The 14854-nt window shown below is 38.6% G+C and overlaps 4 protein-coding genes and 2 non-coding genes across 6 annotated transcripts; 5 read left to right on the top strand and 1 right to left on the bottom strand. All coding sequences in view use genetic code 12, as the record gives it.

Annotated features, from left to right (window-relative positions):
• Nucleotides 1-2622: 2622 nt before the first annotated feature.
• Nucleotides 2623-7719, top strand: REV3 (Rev3p; the record flags this gene model as incomplete). The annotated part of the gene is made up of 1 exon (XM_036811509.1): nucleotides 2623-7719. One exon carries the CDS (start codon nucleotides 2623-2625, stop codon nucleotides 7717-7719), a length of 5097 nt encoding a protein of 1698 aa, XP_036667939.1.
• Nucleotides 7720-7864: 145 nt separating this feature from the next.
• Nucleotides 7865-9541, top strand: ALG8 (dolichyl-P-Glc:Glc1Man(9)GlcNAc(2)-PP-dolichol alpha-1,3-glucosyltransferase; the record flags this gene model as incomplete). The annotated part of the gene is made up of 1 exon (XM_036811508.1): nucleotides 7865-9541. One exon carries the CDS (start codon nucleotides 7865-7867, stop codon nucleotides 9539-9541), a length of 1677 nt encoding a protein of 558 aa, XP_036667938.1.
• Nucleotides 9542-9931: 390 nt separating this feature from the next.
• Nucleotides 9932-10005, top strand: CPAR2_t_cp_Val(AAC)_74. Its single transcript has one exon. It is a non-coding gene; the product is annotated as a tRNA-Val (tRNA).
• A 14-nt stretch (nucleotides 10006-10019) lies between these two features.
• CPAR2_t_cp_Val(AAC)_75 lies at nucleotides 10020-10093 on the top strand. The gene has a single exon. It is a non-coding gene; the product is annotated as a tRNA-Val (tRNA).
• Nucleotides 10094-10870: 777 nt separating this feature from the next.
• On the top strand, nucleotides 10871-12607 carry CPAR2_405780 (alpha-keto acid decarboxylase family protein; the record flags this gene model as incomplete). The annotated part of the gene is made up of 1 exon (XM_036811507.1): nucleotides 10871-12607. One exon carries the CDS (start codon nucleotides 10871-10873, stop codon nucleotides 12605-12607), a length of 1737 nt encoding a protein of 578 aa, XP_036667937.1.
• A 52-nt stretch (nucleotides 12608-12659) lies between these two features.
• Nucleotides 12660-14786, bottom strand: TEA1 (Tea1p; the record flags this gene model as incomplete). The annotated part of the gene is made up of 1 exon (XM_036811506.1): nucleotides 12660-14786. One exon carries the CDS (start codon nucleotides 14784-14786, stop codon nucleotides 12660-12662), a length of 2127 nt encoding a protein of 708 aa, XP_036667936.1.
• Nucleotides 14787-14854: the final 68 nt, after the last annotated feature.

Genomic DNA, 14854 nt, shown 5'->3' with positions numbered 1-14854 from the left:
TTTATAGTAAAAATCTCACCACCCACAATTTTTCCCATTCAACACCACCCCATTTTTTGATCAAAACTTGAAAACACTAAAAACAAGAAAAGAAAATAAAAAAAAATTTAATAATGCAGTGATACGTTTTTAGACAATTGTCTGTTGTTGGGTCTTTCTCAATAAAAAAATAAAATAAAAGCCCGAAGTTTACACAAAGCAGCTTAAAAACATACAAAAGCTTATAACACAGGCAGGTTCGGAGTTTGATGAAGAAGGTGCAGAGGCAGAGTAAGGTAGACACGAAGAAAGGTCTTCTCGAAAGGGACCCGTCCACTGTAATTGGAGTTCTCGTCTGGCGGCTAAATTGTCGGCGACTATTGGTTAAAGCAAAAAAGTTTATGGTTATGAAAATTAGATCCTTTAAGCAAGCGCTTTTCAAATACGAGGCTCAATTGCACTAAAACTATGGTTTTTCTGGCAAAGTGGGGGTAGGGGGAGGTTCTCTCCATATGCAAAGCGACCTTCACAGTCTATCTTCATCCAAGTAGTAAGCCACGATTGGGTCACTCGTAGTTGAAAATGATGCAATAAATTGAATATAGAAAGTCGGTCCCCTTAACCAAATGCCAATACCAAGACAATTTTATAAATAAAAAATTTTAAAATTATCCAAAAGAGAAGGAGAGATGTTTATATGTCACACATATTATCATCCACCGCACGACCATTCAGATTCAATATTTCTCAACAAGGTCTCATCTTCACTAGAAAAGTGAAGCAGAATTAAGCTTCCCTCCCTCAGAAGTGTAGAATCTTTGACCTATATCTCATATACTCTTGTATCGCTAATGACCTCATTTGTTTCTTACACTGCTCATTCTGCAGTTCGCTTCTTTTTGTTTTTTCTTTTCATTTGTGGGGTAACCTTTAAACTGAGCGATAACGCCATTATAGGATATAGAGTGCACCAGAAACTAAAGAGAGGTTTATAGTACACAAACCCCACCACCAAGTAGGGACACCAATACTGTCTTTACTGCATATAATGATAGTAAAAAGCTAGAAGGAAATAAAAATGCAGAATGTTATTGGCTGAGGTATTTTGAAATCCTTTTTCTCAGAGGGTGAGAAAGGATGAATATATTTTTTTGTGTAACGTTGTATTTTTTATTTTTTTCTTGTCGAACAAATACAAAAAAATCTGGCGATTCTTTTGAACCACACGACCGAAAATCAAGAAGAATATGTGTCTGTGGTGGTGAAATAACTTTTTTAGGTCCAAAAAGTGGTGGAAGTAGTAGTGGTGTCGTTGATGGTGTCATTGTTTGCTATAGCTATTGAGAAGAGTTTGATTATTAGACTCAAAAGTATAGATGCTGATTGTACCTCTTTCTACCGTCTGCCTCCTATGTATCCAAGTTAGTATCGTAGCAGGGGTGAATAACAAACGTACAGATCTTTTACCCGCCCGAGTCAGCTTTTCAGAGTTAATGACAACATTACTGACCTTTAGAAAAACTATCGAGTATCTAACCGTTTGAGGTGTTTTGTTACAGATTGTGCCAGCTTGTTTTTCTTTCCCTCTCAATCTCTGTTCCCTGGTGCCGAAAGTCCGATGCCAAATTAATTGACCGCCACAAAACCAAAAACTCCGAAATTAGAAGTGGATAAGAAGAAAAAAATTGTGTAATTTTAAGATTCATCATCTATTTCAAGCTTGTGTACAATAACACAATCAATTTGTGACTTGTGGGGTAAGGTGTAAAGAACAAACGTCAGTTTAAAATTGCTTCCGATATATCCCGAAAGAGTTTTCAAGTAGATCTTTTTGTTTGAAAGATTGGGGATAATCAAATTGAGAAACAGTGGGAAGGACAAACGAATCTAGTGGAATTTGGCGGAATCTAGTGACGTAATCGTGAGTCACCTGTGTTCTCGCTCGCTCAACTCGTTATCTAAGGTTTTTGGCCTCCATTTAACCGAGTCGATTTCGTGATTGACTTTTGTATGGTGTTTCTATGCTTACAGCAACCACGATTGTTGCAATGGAGCTACTTAATCGTATGCTTCAAGTTTCTGTGTGTGCGGCAAGGCGCCCCGATAACTTGAGCTAGATAATAGCCAGGTTTTCGAAGACCTCTCAATATGTTCTACGAAAGCTGGTGCAGAAATCGGAGTCTTGGGATATATCTCTTTAACGCATTGCAAGCAGTATATTGATCATCCATAGATTGTGTCAGAGTAAGAGAAGATCCTCTAAGCAGAAGATAGAAGCCTTGCTAAAGTTTAGTCTCACACTTGCTTCCACATTTTGAGATGAATTCTGTAGTTGCATACGATTTTGCAGCCATGAGTTTGTTCGGAAGCTCTCGATCGCAGATCGCTCTCACTCAACCACATATATTGACTGGAGTATTACAAGCAAGCCACTGCGTCAGCATACGCGGATACACACGAAGAGTAATGTTTTCCCTAGTGGATTTATTACCTCAAATTCAAAGATGTTTCTTCTTTTGAGAGTTCCATGAGCAACTCAAAAAAAAAATGTTCTCGCTACAATCACAAAAGAAGCGAAAAGCTTGCCATCAAATCCAGAACTTCCATCTCATCTCCCACGCAACATCCATATATGACAAATCTATGAATAATGGTGAACATAATACTTCGACATTTGACTCGACATTTAATGTGAGCTCGGTCAACTGGTCTTCTCACTCAACCTCGGCGTCCCATTTAAAAATTCAAATCAACGATTATGACACTTATCAAGCATACCCCACCAAGTTGGATCAGTTGTACACCCAGGTTTCTCAGGTTCCAATCGTACGAGTTTACGGCTCGCTATCTTTTGAAGAGCAAGCTGCCTCTTCTCGCAATTTGTCTCCGATGAAGAAGAAGCAGAAACTTTTGGGCTCCCATCAGCTAACGCGTCCTAGAGCATTTGTATTCAATGTTGTTATACATGTTCATAATTTCTACCCTTATTTTTACGTGGATTGTCATGAGCAGGACTATCAGAAACTACAAAGTCGTGAGTACTTGGACAAACTTATCAACTATTTAGAGGTGATGGTAAGGGAATCTTTTAAGCGGAGACGTGGGAGAAAGGGCACTGAAGAGCAAGAATTGGAAAATGAAATCACAGTGGAGGACGAAAAGAAGGAGCAAGAAGAAGATGCAGTTGAAAACGACCTCAACGGTAATGAGAAGCTGAATCTTCGTAAATACATTGCCAATGTTTCAATTTGTAAAGCAGTCCCCATCTATGGATTTCAACTTGGTTATAAATTATTCTACAAAATTTCCCTTCTTTCGCCGTTATATAAAAATCGATTAGCAAGAATGTTTCAAGAAAACAAAATCAGCTTGCACAATCTTGATCAACCAGGTGGGGCAAAAGAAAGTGGGGCCGCAACATATGTTTATGAAGCACACCTTCCGTACTTGTTGCAATTTTTGACCGACTTTAACCTATTTGGGTGTGGTTGGTTGGTTATTGACCGCGATCATATCAACGATGGACCTCAAACGAAAGGTTTGTATTTTCGAATGCCATTGATAAGTGAACATCAACGTGCGGGATATAACCATTCACAAATGCGTGGATTATCAAATTATTTGCAACTGTATATTTTACCCGATAATGTGCTAGTTGATGGAGGAACTTTGCAAACGTTTAAGAGGATCGGGAAGTCCATGTTAGAGTTGGATATAACAACCAGTAGTATTGTCAACCGCACTTGGCTATCGGCGAGAGAATTGCACAATGAATTTGTTGAGAGGAAACAATTTGAGGAGTATAAAGCTGACTTGACGCTGTTTGGTTATCCCAAGCATGGTTATAAACATGAGCCAGATGGTACTCCAAAAATCTACCTATCTTCATTGAAATATATCTACAACGACCTAAAGTACCAGTGTCATTTGAGAAACTCGGCATTTGATGTTTCAGTGGATGTTTTGGAGTCTTCTGAACGTTGTTATTTTGGTACAGGTTCATCAACTTGGTCCAACCAGCAACAATTGGAGGAGCTTTTGGATTATATGAAACAATTAAATGGTAAGTCGAATGAAAATTTTGATAGTTATGCTGCAAAGTATTTAAACAAAAGGCGATTTCTTCCTCAGTCAGATGCTGAAACGTTTGCCAATTTTCCAACTTCATTCGATTTGGTTGATGTTGAAAAAAAATTGCAGTTTCACCGTCTGCGAATGCAGTTTGGTAGAGACATACTCATATGGGGAAAGTTTAAAGACTTGTTCAAATTGGTGGATGCACCATCGTTTGATGGGACTGCATCAAAGAGGAATGGTTCAGGCATGGCAAATGAAACAGTTGCTTCGAGAAACATCGATGTAGTAAATGGCCACAAAGAAGTGCAAAATGTTGTGGATGACTCGGAGAATGATGTTATATTCTCGGATTTTGAGGATGAACTGTTGGATGGCAAAGATGGCGCAAACAATACGAATTCGAAGAACGGAGGTGCTCCTGCATCAATCAGCACCTTACCTGCGAAAGATACTAACAACTGTGACCGCGACAACTCGGTTGAATATCGTGCTGATGCCGATGATGCTGACAATGACAATGACGAGCTTGGAGACTACGATTCAGCGGAAGAGCTCGATGAATCAATTATGAAGATAATGACACAAACTAGAGCCAAGAATGAACCCACTGCAGCCGTAAAGTTGCCCAGTTTTGATGAAATAGCCTCGATTGAAGATTTCTCATTCACACCTACGCCCAGTCAGTCCAATGGACATCCCCCATTGAAAAACATGCAAGTGGGAGCTTGTGAATTTGAGGTGATACTACCAGATCAATTGAAAAAGGAAAATTACAAAAAGGTTTTCCAAGATTCTGGAATGATGGAGATAAATTATGATGATCCATTCTACAATACCGTCGATGATGTTCCTACAAAGCCCTTTATTTTTGCCAATCAAAAAATGAACGTTGCTGTAAAAAACTCTTTAACTATTCCAAGTTTAGATGTTGTGAATGTGGATAGAACTGGGGGTAAAGGGGACCTTGTTGGTAACAAGGTACGTACATGGGAGTATGTTTCCCAACCTCCTAGCAAAGAGAGTGTTATTGATTGGCTCAAAAGTGAAGAGAACAAATTGATGAAGAAACGCCTCAAATACAGGTCTCAAATTGAACCGGGTGTAACCCAATCCCATGACTTTAAATTCAGTTACAACTCCGAAAAGGTTTCACGTAAACCGGATGAGTTTAATTACTTGAGCAGTTTCCATTTAGAGATCCATGCGAGTCCACCAAATTCAAAGTTGGCAGTTGACCCTCTACGAGATCCTGTATTGTTCATTTTCTATTCATTTGATGATGCGAATGAAATGTTTGTCACTTCCAAGTGCAAAACCGGTGTTCTCGTTCTCAACAATAACAACTACAACGTTGAACTTTTCACGAGGATGAGCAAGTCTTTGGGTTTATTCATTGAATTATTTGATGAGGAAACGAAGATGGTGGAAAAATTGATCGAGTTTGTGGGCATATACGATCCGGATATTTTGTCCGGCTATGAGGTCAATTCAATGTCTTGGGGATACGTTGTTGAGAGGTTTCGTGAGGTTTATCAATTGAACATTATGAGTAAATTGAGCAGAGGAACCCATCGAAGTAATGGTAAGCTAGGTGATCGATGGGGTTATACTCATACTGCCAACATTGAAATCAATGGAAGGCATATCTTGAACGTGTGGAGAATTTTGAAATCTGAGATGGCACTCACTAGTTACACTTTGGAAAATGTGTGTTACCACTTACTTCATAGACCCTTACCAAGATACCTGCTTCACCAAATATCGCAATGGTTGCAGAGTGGGAGATTCAAAGACATTCAAGTGGCACTTTCCTACTACATGAAACGAATAGAGTTGACATTGAAAATCATATCGGTTCAAGAGTTGATTACTAGAAATGTTGAACATTCGAGGTTGATTGGAATAGAATTCAACTCCAATTTTTATCGTGGATCACAATACAAAGTAGAGTCAATATTGTCGAGAATATCCAAACTGGAGAGCATCTTGCTAAACTCACCTTCCAAAGTACAAGTACACGAAATGAGGCCAATTGAATGTATCCCATTGATTTTGGAGCCAAAGTCGAATTTTTATAAATCGCCGTTGGTGGTTTTGGATTTTCAATCCTTGTATCCATCAATTATGATTGCTTACAACTACTGCTACTCAACATTGATTGGTAAGCTTCACAACTTTAAGCCAAAGAAGAACAATATTGGCTATTTGAAGAATCTCAACTTGCCACCAGGTATAGTAGACTTACTTATGGAAGATGATGCTGTCAACATCTCCCCCAATGGGTTTGCATTTGTCAAGAGTCATGTACGAAAATCGATTTTGGCGAAAATGTTGGAAGAGATTTTAAACATACGTTTAAAAACGAAGTCTGTGATGAAATTGTTTAAAGATGATACAGAGCTAACGAAACTTTATAATGCTAGACAAATTGCTTTGAAATTGATTGCCAATGTGACATATGGATACACCTCGGCAACATTCAGTGGTCGAATGCCAAACTCCGACATTGCCGATGCAATCGTTTCAACTGGAAGAGAAGTTCTTGATAAATCAATTGAAATGATCGAAGCAGGTGGTTATGGCGCTAAAGTTGTTTATGGTGACACTGATTCGTTATTTGTGTATTTCCCTGGAAAATCAAAAGCTGAAGCATTCAAACTGGGACGCGAAATTGCCAAGGTTGTTACCAAGTTCTTTCCCGATCCAATTCAACTCAAGTTTGAAAAGGTGCATCATCCATGTGTCTTGCTTGCAAAGAAACGATATGTTGGATATTCTTTTGAGTATGAGGATCAAGTGGTTCCCAAATTTGACGCTAAAGGAATTGAAACCGTGCGTAGAGATGGTATACCGGCTCAGCAGAAGATAACGGAAAAGGCATTGAGAATTTTGTTCGAGACAAAGGACTTGTCCAAAGTGAAGCAATACACGTTGAAGCAGTTTTTGAAAATATTCAATAACAAAATCGCCATTAACGATTTCTGCTTTGCTAAAGAGGTGAAATATGGGAATTACAAGGACGAAAGGTACTTGCCCCCTGGTGCTTTGCTTGCAAGTAAAGCAGTTGAAGACGATCCTAGAAAAGAGCCACAATACAAGGAAAGAATTCCCTATGTTGTTACTCGTGATTCCACAAAGATTAGAATCAAAGATCGAGTCATGTTTCCGGAGGATTTTATAAAGACATTTAGCACTGTTGAGCCTTTGATGTTGGACTATGAGTATTACATAACAAGGGTATTGATTCCTCCATTGGAGAGAATTTTCAATTTGATGGGAGCTGACGTGAGAGGATGGTATAGAGAATTGCCCAAGTTTACAAGATCTAACATAATCAGTGCGTTCAGTGATTCTTGTTTAATTTGTGGTAGCAGATTGGATGGAAGGGAGTATGTTTGTCTGAAATGTTCTCTAGATGAGCAACAACTAGTGGCAAATGTTGCCATGACTTGCAAGAAGATGCAACAGAAAATTATTGAAATTGAAAATACGTGTCGTAATTGCCTGCAAAATGTGTTTGAGTCTGGTGTTTCTGTATCGCAATACACTTACAATTGTATTAATCGTGATTGTTCTGTATATTATAACAAGGTCAAAGTTGGACAAGAAGCTAAGCAACTATTCATTAGAAACGACAAAATAATGCAAACTTTGGAGTGGTGACACGTTTTTATGTATTTATTATTATGTATTATTGGAATAAAATCTGGTTAATGAAATATAGTTGTGCGCGATTACAAGTTTTTGTGGTTTTAGAAAATATTTCAGTACCAAACAACTAACGTATCTCACCACCAATCGACAAGTAATGGCCATGAAAAAGGTCATACCATCAAACAATGCCAAACTACAGTCTACGAAAGAACCCCCGACATCTAGGAAGTACACGCTATTCAATATATGGATTGTCTCACTCGCTTTGAAACTCCTATTAATGGTTGGGTACCACTCTACAGATTTCGATGTTCATCGAAACTGGCTAGCTATAACTAGCAAATTGCCTATATCTCAATGGTATACAGAGAACACTTCACAATGGACTTTAGACTATCCACCTTTTTTCGCATTTTTTGAGTGGGTGTTATCACAATTTGTTCCGCCAGTAGTGGCTAGGGATGGATGTTTGGATATTGTGGAAAAGGGTCAATACGGATTGCCCACGGTTTATTTTCAAAGAGTCACTGTCATTTTAAGTGAGGTGGTGTTGTTTGTGGCATTGCAATGGATCATTGATACTTCCTCCACCCATGCTCTTCGAAGGAGAATGTATGTTGCAACTGCAAGTCTCGCATTATCCCCCGGTTTAATGTTGATTGATCACATACATTTCCAATATAATGGGATGATGTATGGGGTGTTGTTGCTTTGCCTAAACAGTGCCCGTTTGGAAAGGTACTTATTGTGTGGGTTCTGGTTTGCAGTTTTGCTTTGTTTCAAGCATATTTACTTGTACTTGGCACCAGCAGTATTCGTTTTCTTATTACGCGCATATTGCTTGAAGTTTAAATGGAGCAAGAAACTTAATTTTGTTGCCAATGTGGTCTGCATTGTTCAATGGAAAAACGCCCTCAAGCTAGCTGGTGTTGTAACATCTGTTTTCGCCGTGGCATTCTTGCCCTTTTACAACACGTTGCCACAATTATTAAGTCGATTGTTTCCATTCAGTCGCGGTCTCACGCATGCGTATTGGGCACCCAACATGTGGGCCCTTTACTCTTTTTTCGATAGAGTTTTGATCCAAATCTACAAACGAATCCCAGTGTCTCGCTTTTTATTGAAACGGGTGTTTCAATTTGATGCCAGTTTATTGAGTCATGATGAGTTGTTGAAAACTTCAACTAGAGGAATAGTTGGAAACATTGAATTTTTCATTCTTCCTCAAATAACTCCAAAATTGACGTTCTTATTGACGTTGTTTTATCAGGTAATGGCCCTTATTCCGCTATTTCTTCAACCAACGTACCGCAGGTTTATTGGAGCTATGACATTGTGCGGTTACGCATCCTTTTTATTTGGTTGGCATGTCCATGAAAAGGCTATACTACTTGTCATTTTCCCCTTGACGTTGATTGTTTCCCGTGACAAAAGACTATTACCTGCATATAATCTACTCGTCGCTTGTGGATATGGATCACTTTTCCCACTTATATTCACGTGTAATGAATGGTTAGTGAAAGTTTTGTACACCTTGCTTTGGTACATTATCTTTTACTTCAATTTTAGAAAAGTTTCTCGGGTACCTAAAAAGACAAGTGGCTCTATGATAGACCGAGTGCTCAATGGGTATATCTTAGTTTTCATTTTCGTGGTTTCATTCACCAGTATCATTGACTTGTTGCTGAATAAGTTTTCAATGTTAAAGAGATTTGAGTTTTTAAACTTGATGATTTACAGCGTGTATTGTGGCATAGGTGTTATAAGTAGCTGGAACACTTTTTCTTGGTTGTACTTTGTCGATGATGAAATATGGACTGAGGGTGAGTAGTTTGTATACAAAGAGATTAAAATGAACGATTTGATGTTGCATGAAGAGTAGAGATGTGGAGGATCTTCAGAGCGTGTGTATACAGGTCTTAGTATCATTACGTTGTCCCAAGCAGCTTCGCATTCTTATCTTCCATATCCAATTGACTAATTGTCCCCACTTTTCACTCAAAATTGCTGCAAAATTTGACGAGCTACCAAAATTTTTGAGCGCATACAACACACCCAAAAAGGCCTTAAAACGTTTAGGGAAAGGGTCTAGAATACTTTTCAGACATGATTAAACACATTAATCAACAAATGAGTCTCCTCTTACCTCTATAAACCACTTTTAGAAGCAAAAATCGACAGGAAGGCCACGCTCCGGAAGGAAATCGACACATCACAACTTGGTTCTGTGGTCTAGTTGGTTATGGCATATGCTTAACACGCATAACGTCCCCAGTTCGATCCTGGGCAGAATCATTGCGATTTCTTTTGGTTTTGTGGTCTAGTTGGTTATGGCATGTGCTTAACACGCACAACGTCCCCAGTTCGATCCTGGGCAAAATCATTGGTATCGTATTTCTTTTTTTTTTTTTTGGCATCAAACAGCTTTCTTTTTGCGGTTCTTGCAATATTGTATGAGATTCGTGGATCCTAAGTTGAGCTTGTTTTTGTATTCGTGGATACTAATCAGATCTAGATCTATTGTTCTGTTTTTTCTTGGTATTAAATGTGAGTGTTCTATGCATGATAACATGTGGTAACTCTTGGGTAGTAGTTTGCAAGGTTTATCATCACTTTATCGACTTATTCAAAGACGTGGTGATCCAGAAGCACTGAGTACAGGTTCACGTTGCCCACGTTGTTCACGTTGTTCACGTTGCTCACGTTGCTCACGACGCTCACGACGTTCACGTTGTTGTTATTTTTAAGCGACCTGTATATGCCACTTTCAACAATTCGATTAGATTCTATTGCAATTTTGTGTAAAAATAATTGTGTTGCATTCGAGAATCAGACTGAAGAGAATCGTCAGATCTATGATACCGTTTATGCATCGGGATGTGACAATTTGTGACCAAACAACATCGGAGAGGCGAGATTAATGTAGCAACCATAGAATAGGAGAAATACCGGTGTCTAAAAATTGAATATGCTCCTGGTCCATAAGTTTGTTGCGAATCTGTCGGACTTCATCTCCGTTTCCATAGCAACTTTATTATTGTCAATTTTTAATTTTGTAACCTTCTCCCCTATCACAAGATAAAACTATAAATACCACCTGAACAGTACCTAAATCTTCATTCCTCTTTAAGCAAGTTATTCCACTACCAAAATTTTCAGCATGCCAGAAGAAACAATATCATTAGGTCAATACTTGTTTGCAAGATTGAATCAAAACCCAATTGGAATCAAAAATGTCTTTGGTGTTCCCGGAGATTTTAACTTGGCGTTATTAGACAAGATTGATGATGTGAAAGGGATGAAATGGGTTGGAAGTGTCAACGAATTGAATGCAGGTTATGCTGCTGATGGATACTCAAGAATCAAGAATGCATTTACCCCCGAAGGATCATCAATTGGCTGTCTTGTGACTACATTTGGAGTAGGGGAACTTTCTGCAGTAAATGCGATTGCTGGAGCCTATTCAGAACATGTCGGATTAGTTCATGTTGTTGGTATCCCATCAGTTGAAGCTCAAAAAAAGGAATTGTTGTTGCATCACACTTTGGGAAATGGGGATTTTACTGTTTTCCATAGGATTTCCTCGTTTATTAGTGCAACAACTGCAGCATTGAATGATCCAGTTCATGCTCCAGATGAGATTGATAGAGTAATAGAATCAGCTTTTGTTAACCAAAGACCAACTTATTTGGCATTCCCCTCCAATTTGGTCAATGCGAAAGTGCCAGCTAGCAGATTGGAAAAACCATTGAATTTGAAACCACCACCAAACGATCCAAAAGTTCAGGAAGAAGTCTTGGATACTATTCTTGAAATGATTGCTAAAGCTAAAAACCCCGTTGTTATTGTTGATGCTTGTTGTAGTAGACACAATGCCACTTTTGAGACGAACAAGTTGATTCAATTGACCAATTTCAAATTTGCAGTGACTCCTATGGCAAAGGGGGCAAGGGATATTGAAGAAAATGATTCAAAGTTTATTGGTGTTTATGTGGGTGACTTGTCATACCCAAAGACCAAAGAGTTGGTCGAAAGTTCAGATTTGGTGTTGTCACTTGGGGCAATTTTATCTGATTTCAATACTGGTGCATTCTCTTACTCATTAGACCCTTCAAAGATTATTGAATTTCATTCCGATTACACCAAGATCAAGAGTGCCCAGTACCCTGGTATCAGAATGAAGGAGTTGCTTCATGCATTGGTTTCCTCTCCTGAGTTGAAGAAAATCACAGCAAACTACAAGCCACCAACCCTTGACCTTGACAAGATGCCCCCAGTTGAATTACCTGGTGATCACAATATTACCCAATCTTGGCTTTGGTCCAACTTGGGTTCGTGGTTGAGAGAAGGTGATGTTATTATCACGGAAACGGGTACTTCAAACTTTGGAATAATTCAAACGAAGTTCCCCAAGAATTGTGTTGGTATCAGTCAAGTATTGTGGGGGTCAATTGGTTATTCCGTTGGTGCTGCATCAGGTGCAGTTATCGCTGCTGAAGAAGTTGATCCAAATAGAAGAGTCATTTTATTTGTTGGAGATGGTTCGTTGCAGTTGACAGTACAAGAGATTTCCACAATGGTTAGACACCACAACAATATCTACATTTTTGTTATAAACAACAATGGATTTACTATTGAGAGGTTAATTCACGGAAAGACTGCTTCCTACAATGATATTCAAGAATGGGAGAATACCGAGTTATTGAAAGTGTTTAAAGGTACGAACATTGAAACTCACAAGGCAGGAAATATCAAAGAAATCACTGACTTGTTTAATGACAAAGAGTTTGCTAAAAACAACAAGACTAGATTAATTGAGTTAAAGTTAGAAACGTTAGACGCACCAGAGAATTTGGTCAAACAAGCTGAAATGTCATCAAAGACCAACGATGGGTAGATGTGTATAGCTAATACAATAATACATTGATAAAATAATCTAATCTAGGAATCTAATTTTTGCTATGGAACAAATAATCAGGGAACAATGATTCCCAATCTTCATTAAATAAGTCAGAAGTCATAAGAACTGGCGGACCACCAAGGAAATCAATATTATCATCAAGCAACAAATTATTTGTGAAATTTTGCGAATCAACACTCGACATTGGTGATTGTTTAATCAGAGGTGTATCTTTCATGATTGGAACTGAAGATGCAGTGGTGCCAGCTGTTCCACTTGCGCCACTTGTGGCGCTACTCGGCACTTCATCCGACTTGGAGGCATCACTCAACTTCGATACGGTGCCTCGTTCATTCAATTCGCCATTCTCAGATCGATGCTTTAATTTTTCCTTGATTATATTGTATGATTTCTCCGCTAATTTCCAAGTCTTGGAACATCCATGTAATACTGACATGAAAAATTGTAATTGGTCACGATGCTGATTGATTTGGGAAATATTGGCATTTGTCAACAAGATAATGGAGACGGATAAAATTGATGAATAAACAATGAAAATTGACGCTCGCTTGTAGCCATGTTCTTGTTCGAATCGATGTATCGATACATATAGATCCTCAATCACATCGAGACAAATAGTCAAGGGTGATAAATGATTGTCTAGTTTGAGCTTTTCGGATTCTAGTCCCACAAATGGACGATTCAAACAAAGAAGGAGAATATAATAATAGTAGCGGATTCCCGAATAGGTTGGATTTTCACCGGTGCTAGCTAACGAATCCTTATTCCATTGCAAATCCGATGGCAAGTTTTGTTTCCATTGTTGGATTTGAGCATTGTATTCAAACAATTTTTCCAATCTTGACTCTAGATCTAGCTCCTCTTCATTTGATTGATCATTTTCCACATCTGATTTAGTGAATATATCATTCAACATGTTATCGGAAATATTAATCAAGTTGATGATTTGATTCAACGGGTCACCGATGTATGATACTGCTTTTGATTTACTGCTAGTGGCAATTCCTCGTTTCTTTTTAATGAATCCGTCATACGTGAAATCATCAATCCATTCCAAATCAGGTAAATCAGCCGTTTCCGGGATCGACGAGTCAGCCATCTTTAAAATAGAAGGTCGACCAAGAACTAAACTGATAAAATGATCAGCCATATAACATCCCCAATAAATTCTTGATCTAATCTCCATATCTAAAGGATTCAAGATTTCCTTGGATTTGACAAACCATACTTGTGGATTCAATTGGAATCCAATATCAAACCCCATTCTCATTGCATTTCCCAGAAGCATCCACCCACTTGAATTCAGTCCATTACAAATATCAAAAAATGCAAGCACCATAAAGCTTTGAAGTGATGCAATTGACGGTTGACTAAGTGTGCTTAATAATATTGACTTCAGTTCGCGGTAGAATTCCCTTGACCGACGATAAATTCTTTCTTCATCAGACATTCTTGAACCTAGAGCACAAATACTCAATATCAATGTTTTGGAGCAGTAAATGCTACTGGCTTTTGGGTCAAAAAAGTCAATCAAAAACGCCTCGCGAAATATAAACATATTGTGATCAGGGTACTGCCATGTGAAATATAATTGAATACATTTAAGAATATCGGGGTCTTTGTTCAATGTATTGATAACAGCAACTTCATTTTCTCTCTTTGGTGCCCGATTGTCATTCGCAATAATGTGATTATCGTATACCGAAGTAGGACCATAAATGACTTTATTCTCTTCAACATCGTCTTGTAAATCCTGAGAAGCAGTTTGGGTATAATCAGTAGGCACAGATGATGACGACTCTGGCCCATTGACCAATTCAATCAAGTCTGTCTCCTTTAATTTCTCAAGCTGTTTTTCAGGCTCCAAGGATTTCAAATCTGTGATGAATTTCTTGATACTATTGATTTGACCCTCAAGTTTGTGAACGTACGTGGCAGGAGGACGTCTCTTTCGCATATCACCGACAGTGGGAATACATTCTATGGAGGCTTTGATACACCCCAGACAAGGGCTATTTCCATCGCATTTGATTTTACGGGTACGGCATTGTCGACAACTGAGCCTCTTGGGAGTTGAGACAGTGTTGGATTGTGTGGGAGGCGATGAGTCACCCTCATCTTTACTCTTTACTTTTCTCTTTTTTTCCGCTGGCATCGCTTTGGTAAGAGCTATTTGGTGTGGTTTCAAGGGGAGGAAACTATTTGTTTACCATTTGGTGAACT

This window comes from Candida parapsilosis, contig 006372, assembly GCF_000182765.1.
Source record: "Candida parapsilosis strain CDC317 annotated contig 006372".
NCBI lineage: Eukaryota > Fungi > Ascomycota > Pichiomycetes > Serinales > Debaryomycetaceae > Lodderomyces > Lodderomyces parapsilosis.
This window is presented reverse-complemented; position numbering and strand designations above follow the sequence as displayed.